The sequence below is a fragment of the Drosophila innubila genome (assembly GCF_004354385.1).
Source record: "Drosophila innubila isolate TH190305 chromosome 2R unlocalized genomic scaffold, UK_Dinn_1.0 1_C_2R, whole genome shotgun sequence".
In the NCBI taxonomy this organism is placed as follows: domain Eukaryota; kingdom Metazoa; phylum Arthropoda; class Insecta; order Diptera; family Drosophilidae; genus Drosophila; species Drosophila innubila.
The window spans coordinates 21,217,789-21,232,397 of record NW_022995374.1 but is presented as its reverse complement, the minus strand read 5'-3'; the positions used below and the strand labels follow the sequence as shown (position 1 = coordinate 21,232,397).

General features: G+C 36.8%; 6 protein-coding genes across 6 annotated transcripts; 3 read left to right on the top strand and 3 right to left on the bottom strand.

Annotated features, from left to right (window-relative positions):
* Nucleotides 1-335: 335 nt before the first annotated feature.
* On the bottom strand, nt 336-852 carry LOC117785116. Its single transcript, XM_034623020.1, has 2 exons — nt 678-852; nt 336-618 (listed from the first exon to the last, which is right to left on the bottom strand). Exons 1-2 carry the CDS (start codon nt 846-848, stop codon nt 415-417), a joined length of 375 nt encoding a protein of 124 aa, XP_034478911.1. The 5' UTR covers nt 849-852; the 3' UTR covers nt 336-414.
* Nucleotides 853-1,716: 864 nt separating this feature from the next.
* On the top strand, nt 1,717-3,046 carry LOC117783480 (28S ribosomal protein S29, mitochondrial). The gene has a single exon (XM_034620889.1). It carries the CDS (start codon nt 1,774-1,776, stop codon nt 2,974-2,976), a length of 1,203 nt encoding a protein of 400 aa, XP_034476780.1. The 5' UTR covers nt 1,717-1,773; the 3' UTR covers nt 2,977-3,046.
* Nucleotides 3,047-3,613: 567 nt separating this feature from the next.
* On the bottom strand, nt 3,614-7,015 carry LOC117785867 (RNA-binding protein asd-2). Its single transcript, XM_034624126.1, has 4 exons — nt 6,484-7,015; nt 5,801-6,380; nt 5,642-5,742; nt 3,614-5,569 (listed from the first exon to the last, which is right to left on the bottom strand). The coding sequence occupies exons 1-4, from the start codon at nt 6,740-6,742 to the stop codon at nt 5,328-5,330; spliced, it is 1,182 nt and encodes a 393-aa protein (XP_034480017.1). The 5' UTR covers nt 6,743-7,015; the 3' UTR covers nt 3,614-5,327.
* Nucleotides 7,016-7,063: 48 nt separating this feature from the next.
* LOC117785866 (KH domain-containing, RNA-binding, signal transduction-associated protein 2) lies at nt 7,064-10,306 on the top strand. The gene is made up of 5 exons (XM_034624125.1): nt 7,064-7,545; nt 7,613-8,117; nt 8,352-8,453; nt 8,512-8,696; nt 9,400-10,306. The coding sequence occupies exons 1-5, from the start codon at nt 7,281-7,283 to the stop codon at nt 9,543-9,545; spliced, it is 1,203 nt and encodes a 400-aa protein (XP_034480016.1). The 5' UTR covers nt 7,064-7,280; the 3' UTR covers nt 9,546-10,306.
* A 208-nt stretch (nt 10,307-10,514) lies between these two features.
* Nucleotides 10,515-11,207, bottom strand: LOC117785869 (DNA polymerase epsilon subunit 4). Its single transcript, XM_034624128.1, has 2 exons — nt 10,912-11,207; nt 10,515-10,853 (listed from the first exon to the last, which is right to left on the bottom strand). The coding sequence occupies exons 1-2, from the start codon at nt 11,105-11,107 to the stop codon at nt 10,564-10,566; spliced, it is 486 nt and encodes a 161-aa protein (XP_034480019.1). The 5' UTR covers nt 11,108-11,207; the 3' UTR covers nt 10,515-10,563.
* A 62-nt stretch (nt 11,208-11,269) lies between these two features.
* Nucleotides 11,270-13,337, top strand: LOC117785868 (KH domain-containing, RNA-binding, signal transduction-associated protein 2). The gene is made up of 6 exons (XM_034624127.1): nt 11,270-11,504; nt 11,582-11,703; nt 11,761-12,125; nt 12,181-12,267; nt 12,425-12,510; nt 12,765-13,337. Exons 1-6 carry the CDS (start codon nt 11,348-11,350, stop codon nt 12,902-12,904), a joined length of 957 nt encoding a protein of 318 aa, XP_034480018.1. The 5' UTR covers nt 11,270-11,347; the 3' UTR covers nt 12,905-13,337.
* Nucleotides 13,338-14,609: the final 1,272 nt, after the last annotated feature.

Sequence of the window (14,609 nt, the reverse complement as noted above, 5' to 3'; positions counted from 1 at the left end):
GTATACTCCATGTGGTTCTAATGGTTCTTTCGATACTGGCATTTAAATATTATGTGCCCATGGTTTTGCAGGTGAAGTCTCTCCTGAGAAACGCAAATACCTCCATGATTACAATAATGGAGTCATGAAAAACCTAAAAACTGTGTTTGGTCAACGATTTTATGTGGCTTGGATATTTCCTGTGATCGAAAGCCAACTCCCCGAAGACGGTTATATATAGACAAAACAGTCGGATTCAAAATTACCGCCAATATAATAGAACTCCATCTTGTTCTTAGCAATTTCAAGTATTTTTCCATCTAAGTATAGTACTGACAATACAATTATATAATGTATTGCGTTTTTATTTCATAAGTTTTTTTTTTATTTATCTAATTAATTCGTTGTAATTTAGTCGGAGATATTAAAAGCATTTTATGTTTGAGAATGGGCAACTCCATATATTACAACTGTTACCTTTGCACTTCTTAATTCGAACTCATCATTATGGAAGCAGTTCAAACGTAATGTCGTAAAATTAAAACCAACGCCACCTTGGATTATATCAGTCTGAACATCCGATTCCAAAGTACTCTCATCAAAGACCAATATCAGATTAATTATAAAATTCAGCTGGTTCTTTGGAGTACGAGTCTTTATATATAAATATTTTTCAATAACACATAAAAATTATTTACCCAATTTGATTTCTCGTCGACATAACTTATATAATAAGCTGGACTGTTCCAATTTAACTCAACTTCATAGATGGGTACTGCAGCCGGATGCTGATAGCCAAATTGAATTGAGTATCCAGCTATTTCAGACAAATATTCCATTAAGTAAATGGTGAAAATTGACAACAGCATCAATGGACACATGATTTAATTCTAGCCAGCACATAAATGACAACTAACTGTAGAGAAAACATTCTCTATTGTTTAAAATAAATTCTTATCAATTTTGATTCCTTTAAATGAATTCATGGTATATATTGTTTGTACAACTTCAAAGTACTCATACATTGCTTGTCAATTGATAAGCGAATTCTGTCATAATTTTTATCAAAATGAATTCAATTACATTGAACGTCTGAAATATCTTAAATAGAAACCGTAAGAATATGACATACAAAAATATAACAAATGGAGTATAATATTTGATACAAATTGTATGTTAAAGGATCGGTTTTATTCAGATTTAAAAGTGTCTTATTCAATTTATTGTTTAAATGGTTGAACTCATTTTATTAGAATTTAGCTGCGCGCCATGTCTACTTTTATTGAATAGTAGTTCAATTAAACATAATCCGAACGATTCGAACAACACCAGTTCCGGTGATAATATTGGGCGGCGCACAATTCAAATGTGAACTTATTTCTAGTTCATTTAGCAATCATTTTGCAATAAATTAATAATTTGATTAAAATGTTTAATTCGAAATTAGATAAATTGAAGGTTTTCATACTATGAAGCTTAATCAACCTTCGAGGGAAAAAGTTGTATAGTTTAATTTTAAAAAAGAAGTACAACAAAACTCCAACAAAAATACTGCAAACATTTTTTCTCCAAAATTTAGAAAAATAATTAAAAAGATCATTTTTATAAAAAGGCATTGAAATGAAAAATGATTTAGATCATATTATAAGGTTGCCAGACGTGCAAACTATAATTTTTTCTTTTATTCAGAGTTGTCATTTCTCCTGCAACAGCTGTTTGTAAACGATCTGAACAACTCTATTATTTAATAACACGCTCGCGAACTGCATTCGACTTGATTTTGTAAATTTGTTAATGAAAATGTTTCGCAAACAAATTGGAAAACTTTCAGTGGTGTCGGCACACCTTCAACGGAATCCCATTGCAATATGTGTATCCAGTCGCACTGCAGAAATGTCCACAAAAGTGGCACCGGCTTCGGAAGCTCCACCCATTAATGAGTTTCGTACAAACGTAACGAATCCCGGGGAGCACTCGGCGTTGCAAGTGGCGAAATTCTACACGATACCAGCGGAACAAAAGAAGCAAATCTTTACCGGAGGCGGCTTACCAAAGCAGTACGAGCAACAGATAAAAACCTTTACCGAGGCTTGTCTAATGGTGCGGTCTCCTGGTCTGGAGCTGCTGCACTACATCAAGAACGCGGATCTAACGAAACCCGCTGTGCGTTACGTGCTTTATGGCGACAATGGGGTGGGAAAGACGTTGACTATGGCACATGTGTTGCACTACGGTGCGTTGAACGACTTTCTGTTGGTGCATGTACCTTGGGCTCCCAACTGGATGAAACGGCCCAAAGAGGCATCAAATTCAGCCAGCCAGGAGGGCTTCATTGACCTTCCGTTCGATGCTGCCGCTTGGCTGGTGCATTTCAAGAATCAGAATGCACAGTTGCTCCAGAAATTGCAGCTGAAAACCAGCAAGGAATATGTGTGGAGTAAGCGAGAAAGCACACCAGCTGGATCCTCCCTGATTGAGCTGGTCGAGCATGGCGTTGCACGCATCAAGTATGCATCGGAAACAACAGCTGCGCTGATCTCGGAACTGAAGCTGTTGGCCACCAATGGCCAGTGTAAAATAATGGTAGCCATCGACGGATTCAACGCCTTCTTCCATCCTATCACGCGTATCTTCTCCGACAACAAACAGCGTGTGTCGCCAGATCGCATTACCCTCACGCAGCCCTTCCTGGATATAACCAGCTACGACTGGACGAATGGCGTCTGCGTTCTATCTGTTGACAAAATAGCCATGACCGAGGGTTATATGGACTCCTATATGCCCCGCTATTTGCTTGGCAAGGAAGGATTTGAGCATTTGGACCCCTTCGTGCCAATTCAGGTCAGCAATTATACTGACAAAGAGTTCTTGAGCTACATCAATTATTACTTGGATCGCCACTGGATCTCGAAGACGCCGCCGGGTTTCGAGAATCAGCTCAAGTTTATGAGCAACATGAATCCTTACACACTAATGCAGCTTGTGAGGGGATTGTAGATCTTTTGAGTTCATTTGTTGCTAGCTTATAAAATGTAATTAATTAAAATAAACGAAATTATAAAAAAAAGCCATTGACTGCAATTTTATGAATGTCCATTCCTGGAGTTACTAAATTTAAATCGTGTCTGATGTAAAGTTTTCCAATATAATTCTGAAAATACATGGGTATTTCCATTAGGATCCATCGATTTGTATGGGCCCAAAAAAAAAATGTTAATGGTAATCCAAATTCGTAATCTACGGTCTATTCAAAGTATTTTTCACCAACAACGAGAAGTCTTAAAATAATTCCTGGTCCCTGCTTTTTTAGCATAGTATGATTAGCAAATCATTAGTGTTTTTTGCACGATCCTGACAAGATTGGTATCAACACTCTTGTAAGGACCAGGACTTTCAAAATTTCATAGAATCATATACCAATTGTCATTAAAACATAATTTTAGTTTGTGCAAGGACTAAAACATACAATTTTTCAACTCAAATAGCGGGGACTAGGAATTGATATTAGAACTATGGTTTGGTAAAAAAATCTTAGAATTTACCGTAGATTTCGAATTTGGTTTACCATTCTTTGTGAAATAAAATCGATGATTGAGTGTAGGCTATAAGAAATAAAAAATGATTTCGATTTAGGTTTATTCAACATATTCAATTCAAATTGGGAATTTATTTAACGATAATCAGCAATATATAATAATGCACTGTAAAATATAATGTGTGTGTGTGTGTAGGTGTGTGTATCTATGTTTGCATAGAAAATTAATAGAAATTATGTTGTGTCGCTTCAGAAGCTCGCTGCACACACACTACAATCTCACATGCATCTCGAGTACAATTGTGAGTTTCTACATTCAATGATAGTAGTTAAGGTTCATTTTAAGGAAATGCATAAACAAATTCAAATTTTACATACATACTTTTGGGTATGCATACCGTATCTTAGGTAATATTTTTGGCGTGCGGAATTCGAAAAAACGAAAGTTTATACTTGTATTCAATATGTACTTTGCTTTCGCGTCTCGTTCACAATTAATAACTAAGCTGCAATTTAACATTGTCATCATATTTGTATGTATATTTGCATAATTCTATTACAATTTTAGTTGCTTTCAACAACAATAACAATTATGTGTGGGTTTGCAATCTTTCTTATCTTTTTCATTAAATGTATTTTTATATTTTTGTTTATTCTTTTCTTTTTTTTCTGTAGAAGTTGTTTTATTTGTATGATGTGATAATGCTAAGCTATGTTATGTCATATTATCGTAGTCATATTATCGCGCTTTCGCCGATATATGTGTAGATTCATGTTTGCATTATTCTTTTCTTTTCTTTTTTTTTTTTTTTGGTTTATATTTATGTAAATATATGTATTGTATGCTTGATTATATGTTATGTATTTATGTAGGTAAGTGTATGTATATATGTGCCTCAGTGTGGATGTGATACAACATATTCAACTACACGCAAATACAAGTACAAATAATAAAATTAAAATATAAAAAAACATCATATTTATTCTTTTCGACTGTGCAACGTAACAAATAAAAAGCCTCCTGATCGTTGTAAAAATCCATTAACGAAATTATGTTGTATAGTTATAGCATTGGAGTAAAGTACAAAATGAATTCTTGATATTTATGTATAAATATGAAATGGATGATTAACGAAGAAATGCGTCAGTAATGATCGATCATTATTAAAAAAAAAAAAAACAAAACAAAATAAAATTCAAGACACCTTGGGGTCCGTCTGGATTGACCAATTCACAAAATTCTCGCAGAGCTCAAAACACACATTTCAAAAGAATCCAATTCAACAATAATTATAGCAAATGGCATCTTAACGAGAGTCCTCTTCAATCGAAAGTCCAACTATTGTGGATGCAATGGTGTCCGTTGGTGTGTGTGTGTCAGTGTGTGTGTATGTCTGTTCATTTGGAGCATTCGTCTACTTAGGCTAGTTTCTTAAACGTACATTCATTACTCATTTTCATTTCATTTGTTATTCATTTTTCATCATTTTTTGTTATTGTTTTTCGTTTTGGTTTTGGATTTTCCACTTTCGAAATCGTGTTCAAGTCAATGTGTGAGAAATTGTATGTTATGTATTTATAATTATTACATCTACCTTTGGAGCAGTGTGTGGTATGATTTGACTTGGGTCTTGGGCCTCTACTGTGTGACCAAAGCCCAACCAATCAACCAATCAGATGGCGGCGCATGCACATGCATCACTTTCTTCTATATGTATATGTATGCACATTGCTAGGCGGGGCATGCATTTGGATGAGTTGATGACAAAATGGTGAACAAACAGCGAGCGGAAGGCGGCGCATTGCTTCTGTATTATTTTTTAACAAACTGATATGGGGCGGCGGGACGGTAGTGCCGTATTGGCGGCACAGCACCTCCAATACCGCCGCCCGTGGCAGCTACAATGCTGTTAGTCATTATCCCACCTCCGGCATTGCCCAGGCCAGCGTTGCGTCCATTAAAACTGGCCGCACTGACCACCATACCAGGCGGCGATGCGCGAACAATTGCCTGTGGCGGCAAGGTTGTATGCATGGCATTGCCCCTCTGGGCAGCTGCAAGAGATTTGAAGATTTGTTGTTGTAGTGAGTGAGAGGTGGACAACCATTTGGTGTTAACAAACTTACCTGGCACATAGGGCTTTGGCTGGTGGTAGGCGTTGTTATGTGAACGATAATAGACAGTCTCGTCGTTGTGATGATAGTGCGATTGCTGCGGAAACTTTTGTCTGCAAATGAAAAGCATTAATATCAGAATACGATTTGGGAATACAGATGGAAATCCACCTGTAGTTGCCGCCAGAACGATTGTTGCCGTTGCCACTGCCTCCGGCAGCAACTGATTGCTGTTGTTGCTGCTGTTGTTGTTGTTGTTGCTGCTGCTGTTGTTGCTGTTGCAACTGGCGCAGGGTCAACTTTTTGGCAGCTTCAGGATCCTCCATGAGCTCCCGGTACTGCTCCTGACGTATGTCGTCGTGCTTATCGGGTATAAGATAACGCCTAATCTCGGCCAGCGCATAGGCAACACGGGCATACGCCTCGGCTGGTGGCGCTATGGTTGACACTTCAACGTGGAGCGGAAGATTCAGGTGGGCATATTTGGCGTCCGCGGAATTGCGTAGCTCCTCCTCGCGAGCACGATCCTTCATAGAGAAGCGACCAAGAATGACGATTTTGCACTGCGTCTCCTCCTGCAGCCGGCGCAGGGAGTTGCCCTTGGGGCCAAGCAGTTTGCCAACATAGTTGAATTTCTTGTCCTTGATCGGCACGTGCACCTTCTGCGACAATTTAATCGTTCGCTGCTGATACACATCGGCATACTGATCTCTCGTGGGTATGCGCCCATTCAACTGCACTCGCTCCAAAGCTGTAAGATCGAGATCGTCAAAATGTGTACACATATGCATTTGCATGCGTATATGCCAAACATCAGTGTGTACATATTGCAAATGCTTGAATCGATTTCATACCTTCGTCAATTAGTTTTACTGCCAATGGAAATTGGTTCTCCATGCGCGATCGCTCGCTCATCAGTTCCTGCATATATTTCTGAGCCGACTCATTCAGGCGCGCCGGCTGAGCCTTCTCATTGTCAGCAGCATTGTGTTCATTCTCGTGCTCCCCATTGCTGGTACCTGCATTCACATTGACTGCTGCTGCCGCTGCCGCCGCCGCCACCGCTACTGCCGCCGATGACCCTGGGCCCACACGCATTCCGTTTTCCGCCATTTGTCTTGCTTTCCCTAACGGCGCCCGTATTTAATTGATGTGGCGAATATTACCAAAAGGAGTCGGCACAGTGCGTGGCGCGATTTATCTAAATGGCCTCGTCGCCGAGCAGTCGATTTTATTTGAATTTATCAAATATGTTTGCAACCTCTTTGTGGCCCTAATTTTTTCTCTCTTTTTCCATCAAAGTGTGTACATATTTAGCGAAATGTGAAAAAACGCGTTTTCCATCGCAATGCGCCCAGCCCTGACAAGCCCAACTAATATTTTACCATCACTAAGTTTGCATATGATTTTTGTCGATATTATCGATAGTGTATCGACAACAAACGTATGTAATAGAATATCGATAGCACTGACACCTCTAGTACCCCATACATAAAAGAAAATTTTTTTCGCCCAAAAAAAAAATATAGAAAAGAAAAGAAACAAATTGAATTTGTACTTTGAATTAATACGTGTTGACCAAAGTTTTGCGTAGCATAAAGTGGTGCTCTTCATATTTCCATATTAATTAGAATACATCCAAACAATTAAGATGCCGCGAGACTACGACAGAGACTACAACGAAGACACCGCTGCCGACTACAAGCGGAAGCGACGTGACGACGAGGCAGCCGGCGCCGGCAGCGCAGCAGATGCTCCCGAAGTAGACGGCAGCCACGGCCATACAACCAGTCACGCCCCTTTGCACGATACGCCGCAACTGAATGAGAAAACAAATGCGTACCTGCAGGAGTGTTTAATGGAGAAGAAAACACTTGAGAAGAAGAATATTATAACGAAGCGTCTGCTGGACGATGGTGCGCTTAAAAGACACGTATGCCATTCATTCAGCAATACCTAACCGACTCTTGTTGTGTTTTTCAGAGGTCGAGAAGATCCTGGTAAGTGGTCGCATTCCAAAACCCGAGATTTACGCGAATGTCTACAGCGAGAAGCCAATTAGGGTGGCTCAGAAAGTGCTCTTCCCCATCAAAGAGTATCCGAAATTCAATTTCGTTGGCAAGATACTGGGTCCCAAAGGCAATACACTACGACAGCTGCAAGAGGAGACAATGTGCAAGATGGTCGTCATGGGCCGGAATTCGATGCGGGATCATGGCAAGGAGGAGGAGCTGCGCAGCTCGGGTAATCCAAAATATGCACATCTCAGCAGAGATCTGCATGTGGAGATATCAACGGTAGCACCGCCAGCCGAAGCATATCATCGCCTGGGATATGCTCTATGTGAAATACGGAAATTCATGATTCCGGATGCAAACGATGACATTCGTCTGGAGCAACTACGCGAAATGGACGGCAAGGAGCGTATGTATAAGAAATCTCATCACTACTCCAAGTCATACGGTGAACACGGCGCCTACAGCACTCGGTAATTATAAATAAATATAAATATATAAATATACATTCTGTAGCATTTAAAGTTTCATTAGAATCTGTTCAAATTTATCAATTCCCATGTCAAGCTATATTCAGTACATTATTATTATTTGTGAACAAAATTTAGTTTATATTTTGTAATTAATTAGCTTAACTTGCTAAACTAAGTTCATATCTGTGAAGCTTTAAAACATCATCCTTATACTGAATATTTGTATTTATAAAGCACACCACCGCCAACCACATCCAAGCCCAAGGTGTATTCGATTCTGGAAAAGGCGCGATACGTCATGGACGATCCGAATTATGGGATTGTTAAAGCTCACAGGTATATACAGAGTCTAAAAATTATCAATGAGAAATCCGATTAATTTCTAATTGTTCAGATCGAGGGATCATGAACTGTACGATCACCATGGGGAGTATGATCGATATGCGACTCCGCCGCCGCCGCAATCGTCGAAGCACTCCAGTCATCATGCCCAGTACGACAGTAGCTCGTACGAGCGGGATTACCGCCGTGAGTATCATCCGCACTCGTCTTCCTCAACATACGCAGCGGCCTACACAGGTAAGAGTGTTCAGATTTAGTTAATTAATGTCTTTCCCGCAGCAGAACTATTTTCAATCGACTAATAAATAAACCGCGCGCAACTGTTGACAAACGTTGAAACAAAACAATTTAACTGCGATAAACAGCAACTGAAAGTTAAAAAAAGAAAAAAAAAGAAACACAAAAGAGATGCAAATTAAACACCAAAAAATATCTAAAGCTAAAACGCGACTCGAAAATATGATTAAACGGAAGTTTCCTCTCCTTTATATATATTTTAACAAGATTTTAAATGCACTATGCCTGATCAACTGGCGATCATCTTAATTATTACGACCGATTATAATCAGAATCTCGATATCAATGTCAATCTCGATTTCGAACTCAAGACTACTAACAACATTCGTACAAAAGCATTTCAAACACACACTTAATGCAATTTATCCAATACTCATCCATCAAATAAAAATCAATATTACCTATTTTAAACCAAACTGTGATAACACATCAAATTGTAAATTTAATTGACAAATTAACTAATTATTTACTGGGGGGTAGTGCATTCAAAACCGGTTAAACAACATTCTTTTTTTTTTAATGTATGTTAAGACAAATATACAAAAAAGAAAAAATTAACAACTGCAAAATATAAAAAAAGAAAGCACAGAGACAAACAGACAATTAAAAATCTAAACAACAATAAAAATTCTTTCCAAAATAGCAAAACCAAGCAACGGTCGTTCTTCATCGTCATATAGACCAACGACATCGGGCTCGGGATCACATTCATCGGCTCACTATGAAACTGGATCACGTTCTCGTGAAAGCGTCCGTTATCGCTCGGCTCCATATCCAAAAATGCGCTAATTTACATACTGTATTTCATAATAAACCAACCAACAGTTAGCCTATCCACCTACGAGAGCAACAAAGAAAATTCCATTAAAAAAAAAAACAGAAAAAAAAATAAGAAAAACAGTCAACAACAAATATTAAAATGTTTAAAGTCCAATAATCCAACCTATAATACATCAAATCTATGCATACACTTACTTAACTTATAAATATCTACTATAATCTAAATCCAAAATGAAAATGCAAAAACCTATTTTATAGTAATTGATGTTCAAAATATTTTATTTGTGTTAATCCCAAACAAAGAAAAAACAAAACAAACCCACAAACAGTAAATATAATAATGCAACAAAGAAGAATGCAAAAAAAAAAAGCAATTAAAAAACAAAAGAATAAGAAAAGGAAAGTTAAAAGTATTTGTAAAAACAACGTAAAATGCAATTCACATAATCAGTTAAATCGTAGGCGAAAGACAGAACAAAAACATTATACACATGCCCCCCCATATGAAATCAAAATAAACCCCATAGATATTCTAATAAAATGTTAGCGTAAGTTTTGGAATTATTTTTCAAATAAGTTTACGAACATAAACAATAAACAATTTAACGCAAAAATAACAGAAACGCCCAACGACAAAGTAAGTATGTAACGGCTTTAATAAACAAAATAAACAATTTAAAGGAAAATGCAAATTTTAACTTTCCCGGCTTCGTTGTTATTCAGAGCGTTCAACGTTGTACAAAAAAAAAAAAACAAAAAATAAAAATAAATGCGTATATTCTTGTAACGTCGGCAACTGTAAAATGAGAAAATATAATTGTCTAATATACTTAATTATTATTTATAAATTATAAACTTCATGTGCGCATTATAAATAGGATGAAAATATAATTAAATATTTTAAATCTACTTCTCTCACTGTTCGACGAACACTTTCCCAAATAAATACCAATTATAATTATAATACAACCAAACAAATGGCTTTTTCTTACACATAACTTTATTATCACGTAATTTCAATAAATATTTAAAAATTCATGGCGCCATCCAAGAACATAAGGCTGTCCACGGCGGATATAGCCAGATCCACGTCCCTCTTCTGGATAGTTTTCTTCTTGGACTGTGCCGTATAGGAGACGGACTCTCGTGCCAACGACTCTATAAACAATTCGACGGCTCTGGTTACTGCAAATACGGCTTCATTGGATGCTATCTGCAGATCTGGATCAAGTTTCATTATGTTGCGAATGCGAGCCATCGGTAAATGTGTCAATTTAGCTTCGGGTTCAGCATCAGACGGCTTTTCGCCATTACTAGCTAAAATACATTAATTAAATAAGACTCAACTCATACATGAATTGTGTAATCTACTAACTTGTTTTGTTTGGTTCATTGCCAGTGGATTCCGGATGATTTTCACTTGCGGAATTTGTTGTTGGGCCATTTGGTTCAGTCGGCTCATCATTATCGGACTCAACTGCGTCTATATTCATTTCATCGGTCTTCTGCAACTCTTGCTCCAAGTCTGGATCCTCGGAGTAATCATTTTGAAACAAATCCTCACTTGCCATTGTTTACAATTTGTCTTTTTCTTAGTTTTGTGCGAAATAACAACGCTGTTTGCTCTGCCGGCGCCAAAAGTATCGATACATTGACATTTCGTGACAATCGATAAGAAAATAGCTCATAACTATCGCTTATAGAAGCCATTTTCGATAATTTGATAAGTTTGAGTGAAGAAGAAGAAGAGTGTGTGCTAACAAACTATTATACACAATTTTCACGTGAATTTTTATTAAAAATTGATCATTATGGATAATCCAAATAGTGAATTTAGCGAAAAGCCGGCTCCACATGAGCATCAGCCACGTTTAAACGAAGTGGCCCAGAAATTTCTGGCCGATTTAGATGAAGAACGCCAGCGTTTGTCCGCCGAGTTTCCATTGTGCGCACTATTAATTGACGAAGGTAAATCCAGTGAATAACAAGCTGTATATATATATAAATCATACTATATATATGTATATAAACACATTTTCCTTCAGCTGTGGATAGAGTGTACTGTACAGGTCGCATTCCTGGCCGTGAGTTTTATGCAGACGTTTACAAACAGAAGCCCATGAAAATAACCCAGAAGGTGTTTGTGCCTGTTAAACAATATCCAAAGGTAATAGAAATCAATTCAATCTAAGGAAAATCTTTAGAACTTGTCGTATTTCTTCAGTTCAATTTTACTGGCAAAATCTTGGGGCCCAAAGGCAATTCATTGCGTCGCCTTCAAGATGAAACACAGTGCAAGATTGCCATCAAAGGACGCAGCTCCATTCGTGATCGTGGCAAGGAGGAACAGCTGCGAAATTCTGGAGATCCCCGTTATGCTCATCTCCAGAAAGATCTCTTCCTTGAAGTTAGCACAGTGGCAACGCCAGCCGAGTGTTATGCTCGCATCGCTTACGCTCTGGCCGAGATCCGTAAGTATCTAATTCCAGACAAAAACGACGAAGTCTCCCACGAACAGTTGCGCGAGCTAATGGAAATGGATCCCGAATCTGCCAAGAACATTCATGGGCCCAATTTGGAGGCATACAGGTATGAGCCAGCAGCATGTTTGAAAATGCAATAAGTTAATAATTGTAATTTGTAGATCCGTTTTCGACAAGAAATTCGGTGGTAGCAGCGGTGCTCCGAAATACTTGAATCTTATCAAAAGAACAGCGGAAAATCCGCCCGAGTAAGTTACTTGTAAAGTATAAATTTAAATAAATTTTCTCTACGCGTCTAATAAGCCACGGATATCGATCTAATGGATCAGCGTATACGACATTTGAGCTTTAAAATATATATCTAAGTATCTATTTCGATTGTTAATTTGCTATTGTTATTTCTAGAGCTGAAGAGGCTGAGGAGGTGGCCTACGAGTACGATCATAGAATGGCCAAGCGTGGGGCACCATCGGGATATGAATATACCAAACGTAAGTTGATAAATCGATGTGTAGTTGTGCCTCTTCTTGTATGTTTCTATACCCTATTATAATGGGTCTTTTGCTGGGCTTTGGGGTAAACAAACATAAAACAGACCGTCAGTGTCTATTGATAAATATTAAAAACGCATCTGAACAATGACTATGACTAATTTTAAAATAACAAATTTTCTATTTATAACTACATACATATTTACCTACTCAATTTTGATACGTATAAAATAATAAAAATGCATAAATTTTAGCACGCCCATCAATAATACCAACAAACGCAGCTGCATATAAACGGCCTCAGCCCTATCAAACTGACATGAAACGTATGCGCGAACCACCCATCAAGTCTTATAAACCCAATTCGTACACCATACTCAAAAAGTATAAATAAAAGCAAGTGATCAGAGAGGCAAAATGAGTTGAAATTATATATTCATATAATAATAATGATAATAAAACAAAAAAGGGACATGCTAAGATGATGTAATAGTTACAAAACCATTAAGAATAATATTATTAATTTATAAATTATATCAAGAAATCCTCTCAATTTGTTTTGGCCTTGGGCGAAAACAGTTTTGAACAGAATTACCAATGCCCAATGCTAAATAAATATGAAGTATAATACATTAATGACATGGAAATTATATACTTATAAATGATTTTAATTGAGATGAATTTAATATAAAATGTTCACGTCCGCTCATTATCGCTGACACTGTAAGTATTCCCATAATTTGGCAACAAAAGCGTCGTGAGCAACCCAAAAAACTAATTACTTATTACTTTCAAATTATTTATAAAAAATTAAGTAATATCAAAAATACAAACAAAAATGAAATAAAGCAGCTTATAAAAATTCGATTATAATATAGATACATATAAAACGCCCCTTACATGATTTTGTCACTAGCAATAGAAAATATAAACCAAAATGCTATAAATGATATAACTTTGTTTATAAACAAAAAGAACTTTGGATCAATTTAAATATATTTGAATATCAATAAAAAGTTAAAGTTAATAAAAAAATATGCGCATATTACAATAAGATAATAAAATTTATAAACATCTTAAACTTTAATGAACGAATAAATAATATGCTCAGCACAATGGCAATTATTCCATATTCAATGTAATTATTTTTGAAACAAAAAATTACTCTTACAGCTAGTTGAGCACTGCAAGTTGCCTTGGATAAACCTACCTAAGATTTCACTTCGATATTGCACATATCATGGCTATATATGTACATACATCGAGAGATATGGATATGCAATGGTAAAGGTACGTACATAAATATAATTAATTCATACAAACAGAAAGAAGCAATTTAAATAAACTCAATTTCTCAAAAAAATATATTTATAATTGGTGGTTTAATTCTTTAAATATAGCTGAAAACTGGAACATATTGGGTATGTATTATAAGCATTTCAAAGTGATCGTACATTTAAAGAAATCCTCGGCTTTTAATAACTAGCTAGAACGAATTTTTATAAGATAAATTAATGAAAAGTTGTCAAAGAAAAACTCATCACCATCATTGAGAAATCGTATCCAAAGAGTGGCATTTGTTAACAGCGGACTCTGTCTATCACGCTCCAGAAAATTCTTTCAGTGCAAGTTACCCATATAAATGGTATAAGATTACAAGGAAGTACACTCCCATCTCACAAAGAAACTCGCTTTAATAACTTAGTAATACTTCTTATTGTCTCCACAATAGTTTATTTGGCTCTGTCAGCTTGTCTTATAATTGTATATTAAATCAATCGAAAACTTAATTTCAACTCCTGTTCCTTATATCGGGCTATGCGCGATAATATATATTGCCTCCTGTAAAACTGGAAATCCAGAGTTGTTTAAGAGTTTCCTCGTGAGGATTTGGTTTGTCCTGGCAATGCATCTGTCTCTGCAGATGATCCACTATTCTGCCATAGACATCTGCCGCTGTTTGGAGTTGATTACATCGGCTTTCTTCGCAGAATATATCGACTCCGATTGCTGCAACCTCAAAATTGTCTTGAGCTGTTGCAATGTCTTCTGTTTGTGGAATCATCTGAGGTGGAATTTGGAAAAAAAGAGAATTGCAT